At 33.9% G+C, this 26,716-nt stretch overlaps 2 protein-coding genes across 2 annotated transcripts; both read left to right on the plus strand.

Moving 5' to 3' along the window:
- The first annotated feature begins 803 nt into the window (after nucleotides 1-803).
- On the plus strand, nucleotides 804-3,466 carry LOC107894851 (cytochrome P450 CYP749A22). The gene is made up of 5 exons (XM_016820044.2): nucleotides 804-1,174; nucleotides 1,258-1,481; nucleotides 2,092-2,324; nucleotides 2,419-2,797; nucleotides 2,875-3,466. Exons 1-5 carry the CDS (start codon nucleotides 898-900, stop codon nucleotides 3,322-3,324), a joined length of 1,563 nt encoding a protein of 520 aa, XP_016675533.1. The 5' UTR covers nucleotides 804-897; the 3' UTR covers nucleotides 3,325-3,466.
- A 2,200-nt stretch (nucleotides 3,467-5,666) lies between these two features.
- Nucleotides 5,667-6,050, plus strand: LOC107894852 (uncharacterized). The gene has a single exon (XM_016820045.2). The coding sequence runs from the start codon at nucleotides 5,667-5,669 to the stop codon at nucleotides 6,048-6,050; it is 384 nt and encodes a 127-aa protein (XP_016675534.1).
- Nucleotides 6,051-26,716: the final 20,666 nt, after the last annotated feature.

The raw sequence follows: 26,716 nt of genomic DNA on the forward strand, positions 1-26,716 counted from the left end.
TTTTCAAATAAATTAAGAGTATAATTTTTTTATTTAATTAAAAACTAAGCTATAAAGGAATTTGTGAATATAACTAAAGGGGTGAAGCTCCTCCCTAGCCCTGGTAGGCTGCGGGATTTGAAGTGTTTTAGATTTAAATATATATACACTTAGAAAAAGAATAGTAAAAAAAAATCTATTTTATCACTTATAAAACTTATAATTGAAATATATTTAAAATGTAGACATCAATATAAGAATATTGTATTATTTGCTTTAATCAAGTTATTATTGTAGCTAACAAATAAAGTTAATAATGGATTTGGATAGGCGATGTGTTTAGTGTAAAAATAGTAATAACGGTGAGATTAGATATTATAGCGATATTATAACGTAAGACAAAAAAAAAAGAATGATAAATATACTGTACTACACCTAATCGTTCGTTCAAATCCATCCTAAATTTTTACATTCATTGTTAATGTCTTCTTTCCCAACTATCATAAAATTCTCAAACTCATCGTGGACAAAGTTTATATTTTTAGAAGAGGGGAATGCGATACATGCTTATAGTTTAATATTCGAGGTCAACTCTTATAAATTTATTTTTTATTTATTTGTCCATCTAAATATTATATTTAATAGATATGAGTTAAAAAACAGAAGAAGAAAAGAAGTATCACATGAGTGGACGTCTCCCTTAATTAGTTTGCCGGTAATCTCGCAAGTAAAACCAAAATAATGATTATTTTAAAAGGATGGGATGGCTATGAATATGTTAATGTCATAAAATAATAATAATCAATACCTTAGGCAATCCGCTTTTGACTCATAAATAAAGGGCCAATTTGGAATCAAGTTAAGGATGCAGCACTAACCGTTCATAGATTTTCAACTAATAGAGTTATCAAGCTAAAGATGGGAGATCCGATAATGATTCTCTCAACCATTTTCGGCCTCTGCCTGCTCTTACTTCTCATCAGGTTGTTGCACACATTTTGGTGGACACCAGTTTACATACAGTATCGACTAGGTTCACAGGGAATTAAAGGCCCTTCTTACAAATTCATCCATGGAAACACCAAAGAAATGCTGGAAAAAATGAGAAACGCAGCCGTAAGCAAACCCTTGGGTTTATTAGATGATATATTTCCCAGGGTGCTCCCTCACGTTTATACATGGTTGAGCAAATACGGTATGACTTGCTTTCATCTTCTTTTTCACCTCATTTCCACTTCCAAAACATGATTTAAATCCTTTAATCTTTTTCTGGAATAGGGAAGAATTACCTTAGTTGGAAAGGTGCTCAACCAGAACTAATGATTACAGAACCAGAGCTAATCAAAGAGGTGCTGATTAACAGAGATAGAGCTTACCTAAAACCGTCGCCTCCGTTCGATTCCATGAAGCTGATGGGCAATGGACTGGTGACATCTAACGGTGAACGCTGGGTACAACACCGCAATTTAATAAACAATGCTTTTCAAGGGGAAAGCCTTAAAGTATGTTTCCTAGTTCCAACCATAAATTTTATCATCAATTTTTCGCTTGTCTCCTCGAATATTTTAATCAAATATTTTAATAAAATGGAGCAGAGGCTAGATCCAACCTTTTAAACTTTAGCTCGGTTCGAGATATAATCAATTAGTTCAAGTTCGATTAAACTCGTTTACTAATTTTTATATTCGAACTGGAACTGAATCCTGACTCAATAATTAAGCTTAACGTTAATAATATATATTATTGACAATAACATAATTTTATAATATAAAAAGTATGAAATATTGATCAATAAGACTCGTGAATTATTCAAGTCAATAATTACTAAGCTCAAATTTGGCTCAATCAATAGCTTGAGCTCATCTCGATACTTACCGAATCGAATTTAAATTTTTTTGAATTAAACTCAAGTAGTTTACGAGTACCAGTGTCTCATTTACACCCCTACTCACATCGATTTAAATCTAAATATATATTTCATCATTATTTTAGTCTCACTATTATAATATCTCATCTTCATCATCACAATAATTAATTTTATTGTCATTTTAATTTCATGAAAATTAATCTCACGATACATTCTTAAAACTTATGGAAGGGTATTTTTGACAGAAAATGATTCCTGAAATGGTTGTTAGTGTTGAAGTGATGTTACAATCTTGGAAAAACCACCTAGAAAATGAGATTGAGGTGTTTGAAGAATTTAGGTTATTGTCTGCGGACATTATATCAAGGACAGCTTTTGGGAGCAATTACTTAGAAGGGAAAAACATTTTCGATATGAAGGTGAAGTATTCCAACATTACACGAATGAATATTTTTAAATCAAGGTTTCCAAGCATCAGGTACTTTCCACATTAATCAAATCGTCAACCTATCCACATTAATTTCATAGATTTGTTCTTTATTTTTTTTATTTTTATTTTTTATTTTTTGCAGTAAAATTTGGAAAACTTCAGATGAGATTGAAGCAGACAAGCTTCTAAGTATAATACATAAGTCTGTGATGGACATCATCAAGAAAAGAGAAGAAAAAGTGAAACTTGGAGAAATAGACAACTATGATACTGATTTTCTTGGATTACTTTTACAAGCATATCATGATGTTGATGAAAATAGGAGAATCCTAATAGAAGATCTGATTGACGAGTGCAAGACATTTTACATTGTTGGACAAGAACCTATCAATTCCTTACTTTCATGGACCGTCTTGTTGTTAGCAATCCACACAGATTGGCAAGAAAAAGCAAGAGAAGAAGTGATTGAATTGTTCGGTCGCCAAAACCCGCTTCCAGATGACTTATCTAAACTAAACATTGTAAGAAATTAAGTCACTAAGCGTTCATTGTATATATATATCCAAATGACTTAATACTTTTTTACCCAACATTGCAGGTAACCATGATAATCAATGAGGCCTTAAGACTATATCCTCCTGCAGTTGGCTTTCCTAGGAAATGCGACAGTGAAGTTAGATTGGGGAAATTCATTTTGCCTGCTAACATTCACTTATTCATTTCAAATTTGGTTGCTCATCACGACCCTAGAATTTGGGGTGACGATGCTCATTTGTTTAATCCGGAGAGATTTTCAGGAGGAGTGGCTAAAGCTACAAGCAACAATGTGGCGGCATATTTTCCCTTCGGATTTGGACCTCGAACCTGCGTGGGTTTCAAGTCTGCAACCATGGGAGCAAAGATTGTTCTGATAATGATATTGCAACGTTACAGATTCACCCTCTCCCCAGCTTATGTTCATTCCCCGGTTGTTCATTTTATACTTTACCCACAACATGGAATTCAAGTTATCCTTCATTCTTTGAAGAGTGAGGAATTTCCAAGTTAGAAAATATAGCAGACCCTAAGACAGAGACATGAAACACGATCATATGTTACCTTAAACCAATATATAACCATAAGGAATGGCTTCAATTAAGATAATATAAAACTTTCTTTCTGTTAATATATTTGGATATTCTTTATTGTAATTTTTTAAGGTAGCATTTGAAAACTAGAATTTCAAAATTTGAATTTAGATTTAAAAAATAGTGTGAAATCTTTAAAATATTTTTAAATTTGACAAGTCTATCTTTTTCTATTTTTCTAATATATATTAGATTGAATCTCAACTAATTTAACTATAATATATGCATTTCATTCTTAATATTTACCTAATAATTCAAATCCAAATTCCCAAAAGAAGCATAAGTGAATTTAACTTGTATTCTCAAAACCAATACAATTAACTTACAATAAAATTAGTAATAGGCGGACATACTCAACTTGAAATAAGATGATAGCTAGACAACTTAAAAAATTATTGAATTTTTTATCGTCTAAATGGGTGCAATTTTTGTATAGTTAGCAGGAAGCTGCGTCCAGCAATGAATTATAAGCCAAAATAAAGAAACTGGTATATTCGGCTAATTTAGCCCTTTTTTACAATTCCTAAATCTTTTTCTTTCACTCATCCATCTTCAATAATGGTTAGGGTTGCCAAACTGAAATCCTTAATCTCTTGAAACCTGTTCCTTTCACTCTCTTGATTGTGACCCTCTTCTAGACATTAGATTAATGCATCAGTCCTAAAATTATGAACACTATACGAATTTATGGACACCAAAAAGTAAGACCTTGACTTGGTTTTATAGTAATTAAAGAAGTGCAGAAAGCTAAAAAGGGATTAGTGTTGAAGATCTTATTCATCTTCTATCTATATTTCTAACTATGTTAGATAATTACCACTTAAATCCTCAGCAAGATAGCTATACCACTAACCATACCCATAACTGAAAAGCTCAAAAGGGATTAGCATTGATGACCTTATTCAGATGTCCAGTGAAAAAGCTATTCTCAGGCAAGCTTAAAGCTTCCCCTTGAAAATTCTGTGATTGCAAGCAAAAACAAAATCCACCAGAAATTCACCAGTTTAACTCCCAAACAATTCAATCTGGTTGAATTTTGACCTAACGACAGAGACTAAAACTGGGTTGTTCAGTAAATGCTGAGATTTTCAAGCTGCTCCATTTGAGGTGAAGAAAGAAAAAAAAACAAAAACCAAACAGTCTGGGTTTTGTTGGTTTCCATTATTGATTTCATATTCATAGAAGTGTCACTTCAAAGCGAATTTTGTTGGGTTTTGTTGATATGATCTCTTCAATCCTCCACATTCATTCATTGTTGATTCCATTTTCATAATTTTCTTAAAGATAAGAAAATGAGTATCTTCAAAAGGTAATAGAGATGCAGAAAAGCAAAAGGAAAATAAAATTGAGAAAGTGGGGAGGGGAAGAGAGGGGAAGAGAGGGCAAAGGTGACCTAACTACCCACGTGGCCTTGACCCTTTTCAATTCCTTTACAATAAATATTCAACGACTGTTTATGTTTCTGTAATGCTAAAAGATTGCGAACATATTATCAAATTGGTGCCCTAAACTTAGAAGGACATCTCATATTCACTGAACCAACCCACCGCCACCACCATCCTCTGCTATTGCGTGTTCTAATCAAAATTTTGACTAATTGTTTCTCTAAATTATAAATAAAGAAAATTTGTTTGGCAGTTGGTTTGGTTGATTGGAAAACAAAATTCAAAACTCTCTCTTTGCTTCTCATTTATTTTCCCATGAAATAAAGGACACAAAAAAACATTAGGTATGATACAGTTTATTATTGTTGGACATTTTATTGAATTGATGTATTTTTCCTAATTAAATGCTATTTAGTACCAACATACAATAAAATAGATGTTTTATCTAAAAAAGTAACGTCCAAGCTCAAGCAAATTTGTGTTTCATGCAGCTACACAATTTTTTAAAAAAACCTTGGTAGTGTATACGCGGTGATTGTAATATGATATTTCAAAAAAAAAAAGAAAAAACTGGTTGTGTTTTTTCTTTAAAAAGAAAATCCTTTTCTTTGGGTTCATGTATCTGATAAATTACATTGAGTCTAAGGTTATAGACAGCTATATAAAATATTTAATCAACAGTTATCTGAATAAGCAGGTGAGTTAAAAGAGCTGGAATTATATTTTTCAAAATATATAACTGTTAACGTCGCTCCCATTGGCGTGAAAACCGCATTTGCATGTGCCCCCTTATCTTCCATATTTTTCTATATATTTATGTTTCACTCATCTCTCCCATTCTTAATTCTGCATTGTTGTTGTTACAACTGAAAAAAAAAATGGGGAATTGCTTCACAAGCACCAAAGTTGTAGCTCAAGACGACCAGGACGAGACAGAAGACATCAAAGACACAAGAAACGTTATTCCAGCTGCTGGGGTCCTTGAGACTAAGAAGGAAAAGAAGAAGAAAGTGGTTAGCTCCAAAGTAAACGAAGAAAACAACGTTGATAGTGGAAAACCCAAAGATGGGGTCGTGAGGATAAGATTTGTGGTGACACGGAAAGAGTTGAAGCAAATTTTAAGTAGTGGGAAAGATTTAAACAAGTATTCTTCAAAGGAGGAACTGGTAAGAGCTATGAAATTGAGAGAGAATGAGGTTTGCGATGATGGCTTCAATGGAGCTTGGAGACCGGCATTGGAGACTATTCCAGAGGAATATTAACAAAAAAAAAAAAACAAAGCATAACTGTGACTTATAATCAGTTTTGTCTCCTCATTAACTGATCTATCTGTTTATTGCAAAAAAGAAAACATTTTATTGTAGTTTATTGTGAGAATAGAGATTGCTGTTCTGAATGTCGTTTGCTGCTTTTTTTTTAGGTGGCTGATCAGGTTTTGGACCAAGTTTTATGTTGGATCCTTAGTTGAATTTAATGAAAACCATTCACCATGTCTGCATAATTGTGTCAGTTTTGCGTTTTTTCTATTGGATTCACGATGTTTCACAATAACTTTAACCACGGAAATTATTACATGAATCTTTCCTATTATCTCATATATGATCTTATCTAATTATTTTATGTTATATTAATAATTCTTTTCAACTTAAATTAAACAAAAAAAAAATTTATCCGCGTCAGATTTTGGATTACTCAACCCTCTTATGGAGGTTTGATTCTTTTTTTACCTTTTTCTCATCGTTTATTTCTATATTTCAATGAGATGAAGCGAGAAAGAAGTTTAAAAATTACCAAAAATTAAAAATTAACCATCTTCAAGTTAACAACTTAGAAAAAAAAAGATTTTGGGTTTTAAGCAATTTAACATCAGCAATGCAAGAATTATAGGCTGAGCAAAAAAAAAAATTTGAGGGATTACAGAATCTGGTCTGTTCCTTTTCAAAAGATGCAAAATTAGTATCGCCTTCTTTCTTGTCAAAAATCTTCTACAGTCTCGCGATGGCAACGACGGTGGAGCAGTGTCGACGATTCTTCTGTCGATACCGTTTGTGTTTGTCAATCGTACCCAAGCAATTTGTTTCACTGTGGAGGTGATAACATATTTTACATGTTTAAATCGATTAATTCTTGAATTAAATCTTGCTAATTTGGTGATTTTATGTTTAAATTCTATTTGGAATGCAATTCAGATGCTTTAAATAAAAAATAAGTAAAAAATGACTAAATTGAGGCACAAGCAATAAAAAAAGAGCTAAATCGAAAATTTTGAAACATTTAAGGGCTAATAAGATTTTTTTACTTTGTAAAAGTCATATTTAGAAAAAAATTGATATGAATTTGATTTCATGTAACTGGTTGTTAGGTGAGTTAGACTAATTTTAGTATATAATATGTATATAAATAGGGTGTGTGTGGTGGCTTTTGAAAAACACACTTGAATACACTGGAAATTGAATGAAATTATTTTTAGTCCTTTTTATTTCATGCCTCAGTAGCATTTTGTCATTTTATTTCCTTTTCCTTATTTCTTTACAAATTTATTCAATTGCTTCCTAAGTCCCTTCCCTTTCCAACGTTTCCATTTCCACTAAATCCATTTACATACACCAACAACCATGATTAATTAATCTCATGTTTTACTAAAATTCTACCTAGGTTTAGGCTGGTATTATTTCCGATCAAGAATCGTGAGAAAATGAATCCTCACTAAAAATATTTTATAATAGTATTTATCATCTTTCCGGAATATGGGACAGTGTAAATTCGTCCCTTAAAGTTAATTCAATTTCAACACAAAGTGCACATTGGGTTGGAGTCGTTATGGCGTACGGTTGGCAAGTCGAGTTGGCTATGTTGTATTTGGATTTCCATGAACAAATTAACTTATCTTGGTAGGGTCATACTAATGAGATTTTCGTCAATGGAGATAGTGATCAGATTTAAACGACTCATACGATTAAGGTCGTTGATTCGAGTTGGTTTCTTCAGAATATAAGGTTCTCGAGGTCTTGAATTGCGAATGCTTGTATCACGGTTAGACAATTGGTAAGGGTTGGTTTGCAGGTCTTACCAAAATCGACTACAAAAGGAAGAATTGGCGGTTGGGTCATTCTTGGTTGCTATAGTTAGCTTATGGTTTGGAAGAGAAAACCTATTTTAAAGGATCGATTCAGTACTAGAATTCACCAAGTCTAAGGCTAAGACTTTATATTACTGCTATTAAAGTTGATTCAATTTTCTTATTTTATTTTCGATTAATATAATTTTTTATTGCTGCTATTTCACTTTATTTACTTTCTAAACATTTTTCATCTCCCCTTATTTATTTATCTTTTTTCAGCAAGTTCGTCACAAGTCGTGGGCATGGCTATTGCTGCAATAATATATTTGGTCACAAAAAAATACAAAATTGGATAACCGATCCCTGTGGATTCGACCTTACTGCTCTATACTACTATTTTGTATTATTTTGTCCTAGGAATTTTTATTTGGTGGTTTCGACGCCCATCAAAATTTGGTGCTGTTGTCGAGGGTTGAAAATATTTTTTTCTAATTTTATTTGTTTTTCTTATGACCATGCTCGAATCAGGGACTCTAGGATTTGAAATGAAAATAGAGAAGTTGGCTTGAACACTACGAAGAGAAGCTATTTGGCGCGGTAAAGAACCACAACCCCAGTTCGAAACATGATCTTATACCGAGGACATTTTCTGATTCGATGAACTAGCCGAAATGGTAGATCAAAATTATTCAGCGAGAGGAATGCCGTTCGAGTTGAAATCGGGCTTAATTAATCTATTGTCCACCTTCTGCAGATTACAAAATGAAAATCTGCATACCCATTTTAAAGAATTTCACATGGTTTGCACAAGCATGAAACCTCAGGGAGTGACTGAAGATCAAATTAAACTTTGTGATTTTCCTTTCTCATTAGCCGACTCTACCAGCAGCTTGGGCAATCAAATTCAGACGAGACATTGTAAGAATTCGAAAAAGGAGACTGAATCGCTCTATGATTACTAGGAGCAGTACAAAAAGTTGTGTGCAAGTTATCCAAAACATGGTCTGACTGAACAATTTTTGTAGTATTTCTACGATGGGTTACTCCCAACGAAAATGAAGGTGATAGATGTTGCTAGTGGAGGGCCACTTGTAAATATGATGCCTCAAAGAGCAAGAGAGTTGATTTCGACCATGAATGTGAATTCTCAACAATTTCGGCTGGCTACAGAACCCACAAGACAGGTTCATGAGTTAAGTTCTCTATATTTAGAAGATAAAATTGATAAGCTTACTAATGTTGTTCAAAATTTTCTTATAGATAAATCAAGCCCAGCACGGTTGTGTAGAATTTGTGCTATGTTTGTTCATCCGATTGACTAATGTCCTATTTTACATGAGGGTTCGACAGAACAAGTGAATGTTGTCGAAAATTTCTAGGGCCACCCCGAAGGTGATATGATCCTTATTTGAACACCTATAATATGGGGTGGAAAGATCATCCAAATATGAGTTATGGGTCAAATTGATGCAGTCGTAAACCAACTAAAAATTCGACAAAGGCAAGTGCACCTATCAATTAATTGTATAGTTATGGTGAGCATAGATATCGTTCCCACGAAGACTAAAAGTACTAGTAATTACCGTCTTTCTATTATTTAACCGACAAATTGGAGTGATTGATTAAAAGTAAAATTAACTAAATTAATTAACTAAAGAACACGATAAAGAATAAATCAGGAAAACAAATGATTAACAACCAAGAAGCAAAACAATACTCAAGAAAGAATCCCTTAGATTTCATCTGTCATTATCAATCTGAATTGAACAATTTCTTCACTTAGTATCTTGATCCAGAGAAATCCTTAAAGTATGTTAATATCTCTTTCGAGAGTAAGAGCAACTCTAGGTTGATTAATTGAAATTTCTTTCTAATTAAAACCCATATTGTCGCATTAACTCGATCTATGGATCCACATATTAGATTTGAATCTAATCCAGTAGATTTATGTAGTCCTATTTCTAGGATTGCATGCAACTTCACTTAATTATGCTAGATCTACTCTTAAACAATGACTTTTCCTCCTCTATTCAAGCACATCAAACATGGATTGATAGTTCAGAAATATTAAACCAAGAATTAAGCACACAAAATTGAGACTAAGATCCAAGTATTTATTGTGTAAAACAGAAATCAAAAGACAGAATCCATTCATCTCTCTAGGTATTTAGAAAATTAGTTCATAATCGTAAATAAAAACATCTCAAAGATAGTATAACCACAAGAAATAAAAAAAACTCATAATAAACTGTAAAGAAATCAAAAGGAAATCTTTAATCTTGATATAAATCTACTTCAGAGTCAACTTCAATGGTGTTTTTTGAGTTGTCTTCTTCAATATTCTCTGATGGCTTACTCCTCACTTCTTATATTTGGTATATATATTAGTCTTAAAATGCCCGAAAAACTTAAAAATTATGTTTTTTTTTTGTGCTTTTAAAGGCAATTCACAAAATCCACACGGTCTGAAACATGGTTATGTGGCAACCCGTGTGGCTCTTAAAACTTGTTTTGATTTTTCAATTTTTGCTCTTTTTTCACTTATTTTGCTCCAAAATGCTCTCTTAAGTATAGAAACATGAATTTTAGAGAATTAGGAGCATAAAATTCACCATTTTACATCGAATAATCATCCAAAAACACATTAAGAATGGGGCTAAGACATGTTACTTTTGGCATTTATCACGAATCTCGATTCAATCAACCATACCAATAAAGGTCACTTCTAAATCAATAATTACTACCTCCAAAATCATCTTTGGAAGCCATAGTGGAAAGGTTAGCCAACAGTACTGAAAAATTTCAACAAAAAACTGACATGCATTTGTAGGAAATAAATAAGCAAGTAAGCAAGCTTGCATTTACGGTAAGTCGTTTGGAGTCCCAAGGTAAGTTTCCATCTCAAATTGAACCTAATCCTCGACATAATGCAAGTGCTATGACATTGAGAAGTGAAATAGTTTTGGAGTCAGCTCTTGACACGAATCATACCCACAACCCAGAATGAGAAAAACGAGAGCCCGATCCAGTGTCGGCTACGGATTCGACTCTTCAAAGGTTGTTTGCAGTACCGCTTCCATTTCCTAGAAGACTCATCCAATGCAAAAAAGGAGTGAGAACAGAAGGAGATCCTTAACACTTTTCGAAAGGTAGAAATAAGCATTCCTCTTCTTGATGCAATTAAGCAAATTCCACAATATGCAAAATTCTCAAAAGAATTATACACAAGTAAGAATAAGCTCTTGGGCAATAAAAAGGAGAGTTTCGGACAAAATATCTTTGTTGTTTTACAAAAAAAAAATCCCACTTAAGTGTAAGGACCAATGTATGTTTTCTATATCTTACAAAATAGGTAGTGTTGGAATTAAAAAAGACATGTGTGACTTAGGTGCATCTATTAATGTTATGCTTTTGTCTATTTATAAATTACTAAAAACGAGTCATTTGAAAGAAACAGGTGTAATTGTTTAATTTGTAGATAGGTCTGTAGTGTATCTGGAAGGAGTGTTAGAAAATGTTCTTGTCAAGGCAAATGAATTAATTTTTCCCGTAGATTTTTACATTATTGACATAGAGGATGACAGCTCGATCAATTCTTCTGATATACTACTTGGGAGATCATTTTTTAGTACTGCACAAACAAAGATCGATGTGCAGAGTGCAACACTCACTATAAAGTTCGATGGAGAAGTGGTGAAACTTAATATTTATGGGGCCATGAGCCGTTCCAACACGATTAGGAATGTCTCTAGTGTTGATATTATTGAGCCACTAACAAAGTTACATATTGAATATCATGAAGAGGATGGGTTACAAATTGTGCTTTGTAGGAGTTTAAACCTCGATACTATGGATAAACTGGAGGAATTAATGATGTTGGAAGAACCAATTTGTGAATCTGTCATTCACATGGAGGCCCCAAAATTAAAGCTCAAACCATTACCTAAACATTTAAGGATTTTGATAGAGGAAAAGACAAACCTGAACAGAAAAGCTCAATGACGCCTCAATCCACCCATGATGGAGGAATCCAGGAAGTACTTCAAGGACAATTGGAAAAGGTTGAAACCTTTCTTCGAGAACTTCCAAGTGCACATAATGGAAGAATTAATTCTAAAGGAACTAAACAAATAACACTCAGGTCGTCGAGCTAATAACGTTAAATAAAAGCATTTTTTGGGATGCAACCCATATTTATTTATTTTAATTTATTTAATTTTGAATTTAGTTTAATTTATGTTGAAAATAAAAAAATAAGATTATTATTTAATTTATTTTAATGTGTCGTTTTCCAGGAACAATGGTGGAGGCTGTCCATTTTCATCCAAAAAATCAAAAATGGATTTCTTTTGTGGCATGGGCACGCATTGTGAAATTTCAGTGCTACCATTTATTAAAACATACACCCAGGACCGCACCGACCAGAATGAACCCGAACTGCCCAAACCATTCTCTGTCGAATTAAACATACACAAGGAGTGCACTTGACCCTTTTCTTTCTTATTTATTATTTTATTATTACACATTGAGCGCAATGTGAGCTAAGTAAAGGGTGTTAGATTAGTAAGTATGCATGATTGTTTCTCTTTCACATGTGTTAATTCTTATGCTGAGATTATTCGTTAATTTGTTTGACATTGAGCCTCTAATTCCAATGCTTAGTCAATTTAGATAGTTGGGCGGTTCTTGTATTAAAGTGTTCATTATCTAGTTTAATCGACGTGTGTGTAATGAAGTTGAAATATTGTAATTATATTGTTTGATGAAAATTGATTGTTTATAAATTTGTTTGGTAAGTATATCATTCTTAGTTGTTTAATTTTAAATGTATTTTCTAATGGAATAAAAAATAAAAAATAAACAAAAAAAACTACTCCACTGATGGCTTAAATTATGAGTGAAGATTTCGAGAATGTGACCAAATTTAGTAATCGAGATGAGGTGTTTGGGTTGTCATCTTGTTTTGCATAAAAAGTTTCTAGTGGCGAATTGAAAACTTACAACACTCTGCTAACCGAGCTACCATGCGTAGGGAAAAATAGTCTATTTGGAGACGTGTCAAATTGAGTAACCAAGGTAAGGTGACTGGGTTGTCATCTCACTTCGCATAAAAAGGTTTGACTATGTCCCAAATCTACTGTATAATTAATTGAGCATAAATATCTTGCAAATGTTGTTTAATTTCAATTTAGTGAAATGATTGAATCTATATGTTTGAATTTTATAGACACTTGTTGATTAAACTGAGTATTTGAATACTTATTCATTTTTCACTGAAATTGTCTGCATTGATCATGATTGCAGAATAAAAGCTTAATTTTGATAATTTATTATATAGTTTTTAATGTAGGAACATACAATATGCTTGAAGACAAGCATAGGCTAAGTAGGGGTATTTGATAGCATGTTTTACATGTTTAAATAGATTAATTCTTAAATTAAAGCCTACTAATTTGGTGATTTTATGTTTAAATTCTGTCAGGAATGCAATTCAGATGCTTTAAACAAAAAACAAGGAGAAAATGACTAAATTGGAGCACAAGCAATAAAATAGGGGTCGAATCGAAAATTTTGAGACATTTAAAGGCTGATCAGATTTTTGACTTTGTAAAAGCCATATTTAGAAAAAAATCTGATATGAATTTGATTTCCTGTAATTAGCTATTAGGTGAGTTAGACTAATTTTAGTATATGATATGTATATAAATAGGGTATGTGGTGGCATTTGAAAAACACACTTGAATACACTGGAAATTGAATGAAATTATTTTTATTCCTTTCTATTTCATGTGTCAGTAGCATTCTATCATTTTATTTCCTTTTCCTTGTTTCTTTACAAATTTATTCAATTGCTTCCTAAGTCCCTTCCCTTTCCACCTTCTACTGTTTCCACTAAATCCATTTACATACACCAACTAGCATGATTAATCTCATGTTTCACTAAATTTCTACTTAGCTTTAGGTCGGTATTCTTTTTGCTCAAAAATCATGAGAAAATGAATTCGCACTAAAAAACTTTCATAACAGTATTCATCATCTTTTCAGAATATGGGATAATGCAAATTCGTCATTTAAAGTTAATTCAATTTCAACACAAAGTGTACATTGGGTTGGAGTTGTTTTGGCATACAGTTGGGAAGTCGAGTGGGCCATGCTGTATTCGAATTTTCGCGAACAATTTGGCGTATTCTGGCGGGGTTATACTAGTGATATTTTTGTCAAGGGAGATAGTAATCGGATTTAAAAGACCCGCGCGGTGGAGATCATTGATCCGAGTTGGGTTCTTCAAAATGCAAGGCTGTCGGGGTCTTGAATTACGAACTTGTATATCGCGGTTAGACAATCGGTAAGAGTTGATTTACAGGTCGTACTAGAATCGACTACAAAATGAAGAATTGACGGTTGGGAAGTTCTTGGTCACTATAGCCAGCTTATGGTTTGGAGAAAAAAACCTTTTTTCAAGGATCAATTCTGTATTGGAATTCATCGAGTGTAAGGCTAAGACTTTATATTACTGCTTACTGAATTCAATTCAATTTTCTTATTTTTTTCCGATTAATATAATTGTTTATTGCTGCTATTTCATTTTATTTACTTTCTAAACATCTTCATCTCCCCTTATTTATTTATTTATTTTTTAGCAAGTTTGTCATGAGTCGTGGACGCGACTATTATCACGACAATAATTCTGATCATAAGGAAAGGCGAAATTGGATAACTAATCTATATAGATTTAACCCTACTGCTTTTGTCATAGGAATTTTTATTTAATAATTTCTTCACCCATCAAGAAATGTTGAGAAATGTTCAGAACTACGTCGAATTTGCTTCGTCCGTGGAATAATCGTTGGCTACTCCCTCAAACGCTGTGTATAATAGTGGACTTCCAAGGTTCTCAATCGGTTAAAAGACGATAAGTGCAATGTTATTAACTCTTTCAAATCCGGTTAAGTTTCGTATTAAGAAAATAGGTAACTAATTTTTCTTAGTACTCAACTACTTTATTTTTTTTGTCATGAAATTTCTGAAAATGCGAGTAGTTTATATATATTTTTTAAAAAGAAAACTTGTTCAAGATTCAAGAAATGAAAGCCTAATTTTCAATATCAAAATTAAATCAACACTCTGGTAAGGAAAAGTCAATTTCTTTTTATATTTGCAATAAAATAAAATAATTGATAGAAAAAAATAATGGAGAACAAAGTAAAAAAGAAAAAAGAAAGCCAAATCCACATGAAGAGGGGCTGAGTTGTGGGTTAATCATGAACCCAAAATTTGACGCGGAGAAAGTTTTTTTTTTTTTGGTTTAATTTAAGTTGGAAAATAATTATTGATGTAATAGTAGCATAGATGAGTTAGTAGGAAGGGTTGACATAATAAATGTTTCTAATTCATATATGTAAAATCTGTTTTTTTTCTTTTATCTTTTTATACAAAATTTATAAAAATAAACTTAAACCGAGATTTGAGCCTAAGCTATGTTTAATATTTCATTATATATATAAAATTTACTGACAATTTAACTCCATTCTAATCCATAATCTCTAAAAATTTTGTAATAATATTGATGCTAACTAAGCAACACCTAAATACAAATGATTTAACTAATTTTAAAAATAAAATGTGATTGCAATTAGATGAAGGTGATGGTGCAAAATGGTCTGTATTTAAACTTCAAAGCACATGACATCTCAGTGTAGAGAGATAAATAATGGGAAATTGATAATATCAATTGCGATGAAATTGATTTCTCCCATTCAAAATAAATAAAATAATTAAAAATTAATTTTTTTTATCTTTCTTTAAATTAATATTTCCACTGATTTTTTAATCCCACCAATTGAAATCAATATTGGATAACATTATTTTTTTCAGATATATTTGTATAAAATTTCATGTTGTGTTTATAATTATAAAAATATTAAGCGGCACCGACACACCTTTAAACGCTGCGTTTCGATCCCCATCCTTGGGCCTGGGAGTTTGTCGGCCCATATAGTTAAGGGAAAACCGCTTTTCCAGTTTATTTATTACTTCCCCCTTCAAAAGTTGCTTCGTTTTTCAGTCTCCCCTTTTAAGCGTAATATCAAATCTAAGCAAAAGATCTATGATTCCAACAGTATGGTTGCCATGGAAATAAATGCTGCAAAGGGAACTAGAACATACCAAGTTTGGCCAGGGAACAATGTAACCTTATCCTCTTGTGAATATATATATACTTCGTTTTCTTGCTCGCTAATTATAATATTATGTGCAGGTATTTTTTTGTCATGGCCGACTTGTATGCGGTCCAGATCAAAGAGGGTTGTTCCTGACATCTGTTTCTATCCTGATTTCAACTTGGATTTTCACCATTTACATTGCAAATGATTTGCAAAATACTAACCCCACTCTTGTTATCACTATATGTTTGATTCTAACTATAGTGGTCTGTTCCGCATACTCCATGTATATTTTAAAACTTATTACAGCAGTTAGAAAATGATGATCCTTTCATTGCAGATTATTGTCAACTTGATTCTGGTTACAGCCATTGACCCTGGAATCACTCCCCGAAGCACTCAACAATCATCTATTGAAGATACTGATAGCAGTAATGGGAGTAGGAGGAAGAAGGTAACTATTAATGGGGTTCAACTGAAACTAAAATTTTGTCGGATTTATAGGATTTTTAGACCTCCAAGGAGTTGCCATTGCACCATCTGTGACAACTGTGTTGAAAAATTTGATCACCACTGTCCATGGATTGGTCAGTGTATTGCACTGGTATGGTCGGCATGCTTTCACATACATTTCATTTCCAAATATTTGACTGAAACTTCGTTATTTAATGCAGAGAAACTATCGGTTCTATTTGGCATTCTTGATAACAGCATTAATGTTCTTTATCTACATATTTGCTTTCTCTTGTTGGAGGATTCACCAAAGAGTGTTGGAAAGTGGTACCGGGTTGTTTGGAATGCTGAGGAACTGCCCTGAAACCTTGGCATTGACATTGTTTAGCTTTGCTGCCATTTGGTTCCTAGGTGGCCTTGCTATCTTCCACTCCTATTTAACTGCAATAAATCAGGTGAAGAGTTGGTTTAATGACTGTTTTTACTACAATTGACTGCCATAAATTAGCTACAACAATTTAAATACTGGACCAAGACTACATCGAAATATATGCAAATGACCACTTTAATTCAGATTACTTGCTTGCAGCTGTGGTGATTTGTGAAGTTTAATGTGTGGAAAATGTTCTCAATATAAAATTGTTCTCTCATATAAAATCAAAAGCTTACAAACTATTTATAGGCTATAGTTTACCATTTAAAACAACAAAAATTGAAAATATTAAAATCTAATAATAACCATAAACCAATGACTCTTGACCTTTCATTTTCCTAAACAAAAAACTACTAATTTAAACCCATTAAAAAATAATATAACTCTTGACCTTTCACTTACATGACTCTTAACTTTCATTTAAGTTTATTTAACAAAACTCCCCTGTAAACTTAAATGCTTCTGCCATCCTTCATGCCGATTAATTTCTTGTAGTTGTCGAAGAGTATCATCGGTAGCGGTTTTGTAAAGATATCCGCGACTTGGTCCCGACTTGCCACGTGCACTAATTTCACACTTCCTTCCTTTACATGATCTCGGATGAAATGAAAACGAATGTCAATGTGTTTGCTTCTCTCATGATTCACTGGGTTCCTTGCCAACTCAATCGCTGATTTATTGTCAACTCGTATCTCAGTTGCACCAAGTTGTTGTTGCTCCAACTCACCCAACAAATTTCTGAGCCATATAGCGTGAGACACACACCAAGATGCTGCCACATATTCAGCTTCACATGTCGATAGTGTCACGATTGGTTGCTTCTTTGAAAGCCAAGCAAATGCTGTGTTACCCATAAAGAACACATATCCCGATGTACTTTTCCGATCATCTAAGTCTCCGCACCAATCACTGTCGGAATACCCAATCAACTTGTAATCTTCCATATTTGAATAAAATAACCCGTGTGACACCGTTCCTTGAATGTACCGTAGGATTCGCTTCAACGCCTTCCAATGTGAATAAACCGGCTCCTCCATGAACCGACTTACAATGCCAACACTTAGCGAAATGTCAGGCCTTGTGCAAGTGAGATAGCGAAGGCTTCCCACAAAACTTCGGTATTTACTTGCGTCGACTCGTTCTCCTCCATCGAATTTCGAGAGTTTTACACCTGGTTCCATTGGTGTTGATACCGAGTTGCAATGTGTCATCTTGTACTTCTTCAAAATTTCCTTTGCATATGCCTCCTGTGACACAAAAATACCTGTCCTTTCTTGTCGAACCTCCAAACCAAGGAAAAATTTCATTAAACCCAAATCTGTCATCTCGAATTCTTGTGTCATTTTGCTCTTAAAATCCAGTATCATCTTACCATTGTTCCCCATAAAAATGAGGTTATCGACATAAAGAGCAACAAATAACATATTACCTCCATTCTTCTTCACGTAGAGGGCATGTTCATAAGGACATTGTTTGAACCCATTCTCCTTGAAGTATGTATCGATACGAGTATTCCATACCCGCAGTGCTTGCTTCAACCCGTAAAGTGCCTTCTTTAATTTCAGCACCTTTTTCTCCTCTCCATTTTTCATGTACCCGGGTGGTTGTTCGATGTAGACTTCTTCTTCGAGCACACCATTCAAGAATGCCGACTTGACATCCATTTGAAATATTGGCCATTTAAATTGTGCCGCTTGTGCAATGAGCAGCCGGATTGTCTCCATTCTTACAACAGGAGCAAATACCTCATCATAATCGATCCCCTCCTTTTGCTTATATCCCTTTGCAACAAGTCGCGCCTTGTACCGTTCTAACTCGCCTTGAGCATTCATCTTTCTTTTGAACACCCACTTCACACCAATGGGTTGACTTCCTTTCGGCAATTCTCTTAACTCCCATGTGTTGTTGTGGTCAATTGCTTTAATCTCCTCATCCATAGCAGTTTGCCACTTCTTGTCCCGTGCAGCCTCTTCAAAACTTATAATCTCGGAATCTGCCAAAAGACATACAATATGTACCTCATTTGTTGAATCATACAAATCTTGCAAACTTTGCATTTTTGGTTGTTGCGGTTCATCTTCATCATCGGTAGTTTCAGGATTTGTCGGTATGATTGTTGGTGTAGCGATTGATGATCCTCCATCTTTGGTGATAACCTCCGTTGAGTTATTCCAATCCCACTCACTTGCTTCATTGAATCGTACATCACGACTTACCACAACCTTCTTACTTATCGGGTCGAGTAGCTTGTATCCTTTTGTTTTCTCATCATACCCAATAAAAATAAACATTTTACTTTTGTCTTCGAGCTTCGTTCTTCGCTGATCCGGCACATGTGCATAGGCCTCACTACCGAATACTTTAAGATGAGAAATTGATGGTTTTTGTCCGCTCCAAGCTTCTTGTGGTGTTTGATCATCCAACTTCGCATGTGGACATCGATTTTGCACATAGATGGCACATTGCACGGCTTCCACCCAAAATTCCTTCGGCATCTTCTTGCTCTTGAGCATTGATCGAACCATGTCGAGAATAGTCCGATTCTTCCTCTCGGGCACACCATTTTGTTGGGGAGAGTACGGTGCGGTTAGGAATCGTCTTATGCCTTGCTCCTCACAATACTCCATGAAAGCCGTCGAAGTATACTCGCCACCTCTATCAGATCGTACAGATTTGATGTGTCTACCAGTTGTTTTTTCCACCATCACTTTGAACTTTTTGAACACCTCCAATGCCTCGGATTTTTCTTTAAGAAAATAAACCCAAGTTTTTCGTGAGAAATCATCGATAAAAGAAATGAAATACCTTTTACCGCTAAAAGATTCAGGGGTGATTGGTCTACATATGTCGGTATGAATCAATTCGAGAAGTTGCTTAGCCTGATATTCTGCCTTATTTTGAAACGAAGTTCTCGCATGCTTACCGAGCACACATTCTTCACAAAATTTTCCCTCATAGTCCATGTCTGGTAGCCCATGCACCAAATTCTTCTTTGCCAACTCGTTTAGACCACCATAATGTAGATGGCCAAAACGGAGATGCCATAGCAACGCCTTGTCTTCAACATCAACTCGCAAACATTTTCCTCGAACACTTCTCAGATTCAACCTGAACATGCGATTTCTCTCCATTTCAACTCGAGCGACCAAACACCCTTCCTTATCTTTCAAGTGTAACACCCGATATTTCATAAGTACCGAATAACCTTTTTCCATGAGTTGCCCCATACTCAAAATGTTGCTCTTGAGGTCTGGTACGTAATACACATCATGGATTGACCCAATTAACCCATCATTTTGTAAATAACAAATGGTACCTTGGCCTTTTACCTCAACCTTCGACGCATCTCCAAATGACACATGTCCCGTTTCAACCTTTTGCATCTCTTTGAATAGGTGCTTGAGCCCACACATATGGTTGCTTGCACCCGTGTCAAGGTACCACACCATGTTGTTGTTGGTGTTGACTTTGTTGTGTGCCATCAAGAGAAAACCTTCTTTTGCCTCCTCATTTTCCGTGGTTAGGTTGGTTGTCTCTTCCACCTTTTTTGAGAAGCGACATTCTTTCGCGAAGTGTCCCGCCTTACCACAATTGTAACACTTATCAGAGTTACAATCCTTCACATAGTGACCATATTTGCCACACTTGTAGCACTCGACATTGGAATAATTCGACCATCCGCCTCTTCCACGACCACGTCTTCTTCCCCGCCAATTTTGTTGGTTTGAATGCTCCTTCTCTTCATAATTCCCTTCTTGACCACGACCTTTTCCACCACGACCATTTCCTCGATCTCCACGACCACGGCCTCTACCTCGAAAGCTTTGAGAATAGAAAACCTTTTCGTCTTTGATTGATGCCTTGGTTTGAAGTGCTTGCTCGAGTGTCTCCTCTTTCTTCTTCTTCTTACGTTGTTCATGTGCCTCGAGAGAACCGGTGAGTTCATCGACTGTAAGCGTTGCTAGATCTTTTGACTCTTCTATGGCACATACGACATTTTCGAAACTGTCAGTTAACGATCTCAAAATCTTCTCCACAACTCGTGCATCAGTTAACGCTTCTCCGTTTCGGTTGAGTTGGTTCACCACGGTTTGAACACGCGTGATGTAGTCGGAGACACCTTCTGATTCCTTCATCTTCATGCCTTCTAGCTCGCCACGAAGAGTTTGAAGTCGGACTTGTTTAACTCGGTCGGCTCCTTTGTACACCTTTGCTAAAATGTCCCACGCTTCTTTTGAAGTTGTCGCACTTGCAATCTTCTCAAAGCCCGACTCATCAACGGCTCGAAATAACATGTATAATGCCGCCTTATCTTTCGACCGCATTTCTTTCAACGCCTTGTTTTGAGTCGCCGTATATCCCGCAGTAGTTGTCGGTTCTACGAAACCTTCTTGGACCACCTCCCAACCATCTTGAGACCCAAGAAGAGCTTTCATTTGGATGCTCCAATTCTCATAGTTCACCTTTGTTAGTCGAGGCAATGGCACATTACTAGTCACACTCTCCATAGCTCAGATACCAAATTGTGGAAAATGTTCTCAATATAAAATTGTTCTCTCATATAAAATCAAAAGCTTACAAACTATTTATAGGCTATAGTTTACCATTTAAAACAACAAAAATTGAAAATATTAAAATCTAATAATAACCATAAACCAATGACTCTTGACCTTTCATTTTCCTAAACAAAAAACTACTAATTTAAACCCATTAAAAAACAATATAACTCTTGACCTTTCAACTCTTGACCTTTCACTTACATGACTCTTAACTTTCATTTAAGTTTATTTAACATAATGCATCATATCTTTCCTTCAATCCTATGCAGACAGCATACGAGAATTTCTGGAATAGCTATGAGGGCTCTCCGAATCCATATGACAAAGGAATAATAGGTAATATAACGGAAGTGTTGTTTGCACCTTTACCTCCTTCCAGAGTTGATTTTAGGGCTGAAGCAATGCCAAGGTGGAATGTGGAAGATGAGATGCCTCCTCTTGGCTGATCATTTAAAAGTTCAGAACATAGTGGCAAAGCCTGAGTTGAATGGCTTCTTTCATGAGAGCAACAGTATTTGCTTGGAAATACTGTTAAAACGTTTAAAAAGCAAATGCAAATCAAGAATTTTTACAAAAGAGATATCAAATAGCAAGTACCTATAAATACAAACTATGTTACTCGAATTCTATGGTTGTCAATGAATGGAGGTAGTGCAGTAGGACTACTGTGACGATGCCGATCAATAATATCATGCTGGTGGCCCTTGTAGCAATAGATTTCTTCATAAATTACAATCAATTAATGTATCAGATACTATTTATGTTAAAGATAGATAACATTGGTCAAATTCTTGCTCATCGTATAAGGTTTATATGTTTAATTTTTTGTTTTAAGAGTTAATCTAACAAAAAATAATATAGTACGCAATGTAACTCTAATGCTATACTGCTGTTTCTTATTGACAACAGTAAGAATAATATGAAAATCCAACTAAAGTGGGTTAGCTTTGGCATGCACTGTAAAGTCTAAATCCATAGTGAAAGTTGTAATCATCTTAGGACAATCTGTTATTATTGCTCTTCTCACCAGCAAAACTGACTTTTAGCGGCGCTTTTAAGCGCTACTAAAACTTTTCGCGACATTTTTGCAAGCGCCGCAAAAAATGCCGCTATAGATGGCACCGCAAAATTTTGCGGCGTTTATTTGAAAAAACGCCGCTAAAGGTCAGGATCTTTGGCGGCGCTTTTCCAACAAACGCGCTAAAGGTCATGAAATTTAAAAAAAATATATATAAAAAAATTAAAATTCATTATCAAAATATTGAGAAGAATAATGTCCATGATTTAAATATAAAAATTTTCTATTAAAATTCATTATCAAATTAAAATAAAAATAAAAATATAGAATCAAAACTAAAATAAATAATAAAAATTAGATTAAATATAAATATAGAATCAAAATAATAAAGCACCAAACTTGTATACTGCCCACCATTATAAGTCACTAAAAGCAAGAAAAACAAAATGACTTAATTCATGGAATTCACAAATGTTAACATCAGATATGAGTTTAAAACTTTGCCTTCGGAAGGATGTTCAAAACCAGAATCCACAATAGATCGAAGCAGCTCCGGTTTCAGCAGCAAGTTTTTGAATCCCGAACTGTGAATTCCAACATACCCCCTACACCACATAAAAAAGAACATTGCTTTACACTAAAACTAGCAGATTATATTAGAACATTGTTTACCTTAAAAATATGTATAAATTAGAATCAACTAAGGCTAAAATACCTGAGGAAGTGCTTTGACACTGTGACAGCCCTAATTTGACTCTAGTCGAGAAGTGGTTTCGGGACCACAAAATCGAGTCACAAGAATAATTAAATGTTATATTTTATGTCTATTATAAGTGAAAGTGTGTGTGTGAAAATTTCATGTTTTGATTTTGTCTTTTAAATGTGAAATTAATTAGAAAGGACTTATGTGTGAAACTTTGGAAATGTGATGGTTAAATGGTAGTGGGCAAATAATGCATGGTGGAAAAAAATGTAGACTTGCATGTCAAATTCCCCACTTTAGAGGAAGTGGTCGGCCATGATGGTATGGGATACAAAATATATGCATTTTGTATTAATATTATAATGACTACATGGTTTTATAATAGGAAATAAGTATTAGAAAAAAAAGAAGGCCATACATCCTTGCCTTGTTCATGTGAATGTTTGAGAAAGAATGGAGAAAAATGCTTTGAGGATTTCGGCAATGGAGCAAGCTCAAAATCTAAGGTAGAACAAAAGGGCTTTTTGATATTTGGCCTTGGTGATTTTAATTGGAGGTATGTTTAATTTTATTTCTTGATAATTTATGTGAAATTGAGTTAATTGCTAAGCTCCTTTCATAGCCCATGACTCAATTTTTGTTATTGGTTTGAAGTGATGCATTCGGCTATGGGTTGTAGAGTGTCTTGGTGGGTGTTTTGATGTTTTTGTGATGAGGCATGAAGATGGTTGATTTTAAGTGTTTAATAAAAAGGATTGGATGTGAGTGTGTGTGAAATGGCAAATGATGAGTCTCGGTAACTTCATGAAGAGTTCGGCTATTGTGTTTATGTGAATATATATATGCTAAATGTAGTCTTGGATAAGTAAATTTTGATGTATTAGATTGGTAACATGGTTATGCCGATTGTGAAAATGTGATAAAGGTGCCAAGAAATATTTGTAAACATGCATAGTACCGAATGTGTTCATGAATGAATAAGTTATGTGGGTTGTTTAAATGAAAGAAATGGATAAGTTAAGGTATAATTGAGTGTTCGAATATGAATTTAAGAAGAATGATACATTCGACTATGCTTTGATGTGCTTGGATTGTTGTTCATTTAGTAAGTGATTGAGGAATGGTTAGAAGAATTTGAATGCTAAACTAGTTGATTTGTTTATAATGTCCGATTATGATCATTTATAGAGATGTGAATGAATTGTTGTTATGTGAATAAATATTTGTTTGATGATATATATATGTATTCGGCAATGGGATAAAATGTGTATTAAGGTAAGTTTCATGGTGATTATGCTTGTGATGTTGGGTTAATATTCGGCATTGAGTAATGTGGGGTAAGGTGATTAATCGGCTATGAAATTAGCTAAATTGAATAGGTATGTTTAATGGTATGCTTAGTGTAATGTATAATCTTGTAACTCGGTTTAGTATTGAGATAAAGGTTAGAAGTATGATTGGATTTTGGTACGTGTTAAATTGGTTAATCAAAGATTTAATATGACGAAATGTTAATGAATAACATAATTGGTTTGCACCTTAAATAGTTGAAATAAAGCTTGCCGATTATGATTAAATGTTTAAATTGTAATGGTCATATATAGGTATATATATATGCCTTATGTATGTACCATGTACACATAAGGACATTCGGCAATATGATTAAATTCATGTATAAGGAAGCATAATAAATTAAGTGACTCATTGCTTGTGAATGTGAATTAGATATAAATTAAATAAGCATGAAATCGAGTCATGGCATGTTTTATTAAATATGATACATATTGAAATCTATTGTTTTAGATATAGATTAAATGATATGTGATTGCCAAATGTGATTGTTAAGTGAATAATATTAGTTAAGTACTTAAGCAAATCTATTGTTTTACTTAAGCTTAAGAGCAAAGAGGATCAAAGTCGGATAGGGGAAAAGAGAAAGTAAACGAATAGTCGTGGATATCTAGTTGTCGACCACTTCCGAGGTAAGTTTTAAGTGATTAAACGTTGAGTAAATTCAATCATAATAGGACATAATGAGTTGATTTAATAAGATATGATGTGGCCATGATATGTCTTAAACTCAAATGGTAAGTTCATAAGTGTTTGGACTTGGAAATTTAAGAGCAAATTGTAATAATTTGCTTAGGACAGCAGCAGTAACGTGATTTTAGAAAATCACTATAAATTGTTGGTGTGGAATTATAGGCTGAATAAAATATGTAATCAAAGCTTAATTAGTCTAGTAGTTTCTTATAAAAGAGACCGTGTAAGCAAAGAAATTTCCTATAAAGAGATATTTAAAGTTGTGTGAGACAGTGTCAGAATGACTCCGAAATCCCCTGTTCTGTTTTTAGAAAATCATTATAATTTGTAAAAAAATGGTTATAAGATAAAATTTACATGCTTAGACTCCTTAATGAGTCTAGTTTCAAATAAAATCAAATAGAACATATTTTGAATTCTGTACAATGAGAAATTTGATTCATAGTGAAGAGTGGTCAGATTAGTCAAACAAAGAAACAGGGGAAACTTTAAGAAAAATCTGGTATTGATTGGCCAAACCTAAAATTCTGAAAATTTTATGGATGGAATATATATGAGTCTATATTCAGGTAAAATTAACGGCAATTGATTTTGAGTTTTGTAGCTCCAGTTATAAATAATTTAGTGACTATTGCTCAGGAAAACAGCTTGTAGTGAATATGTGAAATTGTTGTAAACATTGATGAAACTATTTGAGTTGCTTATAAGCTATTGCTGAAATTGATGTACAAGATAAATATATATATGCTTGGTAAAGCCGAATGGCTAGTGTGAAATATGTATGAGATATGTATATGTGGTAAAGCCGAATGGCTAGTGTGAAATATGTAGGAGATGTGTGTATATTGTGGCCGAATGACCAAATGTGAAAGGTGTGTATTATTAGATATTTGATGAGGCAAATGAATTACAAATATGACAGTCGATGTGAATGTTGTAACATGTGATTAAATGTACATGAAACTTGGAAATATATTTCGGGTAAGACCCGATGACTACGTGTGGAGATTATGTCCGGGTAAGACCCGATAACTACGTGTGGGGACTATTCGAGCTAAAGGTTTCGCTGAAGATTCGAGTAAAGCATAAGATTATACGACTTCACAGTAACAATTGGTAATAAATACGTTCAATGCGTTAAGTTGGTCAGGTATGTATTTTGAGATTATATTTAAGCTTGATTTGGACTAAATCACAAGGTCGTTATGTGATGCATATGTGAGTAAAGCAATAAGACTGTTCTATGATTATTGTGCGTTTGGTCAATGTGGAAAGTTAGGTGAAAATATGTAATGTACCTATGTTTATAAGAGGTCACTATCAAGTGAGAATTTATCTGCCTATTATATATGATGAGATGTGCATATTCGGTAAAGGGATGGTATGCCCGAAGGAAGAGTGAAATAAAAATACGAACAACTATGTTATAATTTGATTGTTATCTGTTGACACTGCTTAAAACTTACTAAGCATTGTAATGCTTACTCCGTTTACTT

This window comes from Gossypium hirsutum, chromosome A13, assembly GCF_007990345.1.
Source record: "Gossypium hirsutum isolate 1008001.06 chromosome A13, Gossypium_hirsutum_v2.1, whole genome shotgun sequence".
In the NCBI taxonomy this organism is placed as follows: domain Eukaryota; kingdom Viridiplantae; phylum Streptophyta; class Magnoliopsida; order Malvales; family Malvaceae; genus Gossypium; species Gossypium hirsutum.

Coding starts and splice junctions, on each gene's coding strand:
- LOC107894852 (XM_016820045.2), top strand. CDS start 5,667: ATGGGGAATTGCTTCACAAGCACCAAAGTTGTAGCTCAAGACGACCAG.
- LOC107894851 (XM_016820044.2), top strand. CDS start 898: ATGGGAGATCCGATAATGATTCTCTCAACCATTTTCGGCCTCTGCCTG. Junction 2,325..2,418: donor TCAAGGTTTCCAAGCATCAG/GTACTTTCCACA, acceptor TATTTTTTGCAG/TAAAATTTGGAAAACTTCAG. Junction 2,798..2,874: donor ACTTATCTAAACTAAACATT/GTAAGAAATTAA, acceptor CCAACATTGCAG/GTAACCATGATAATCAATGA.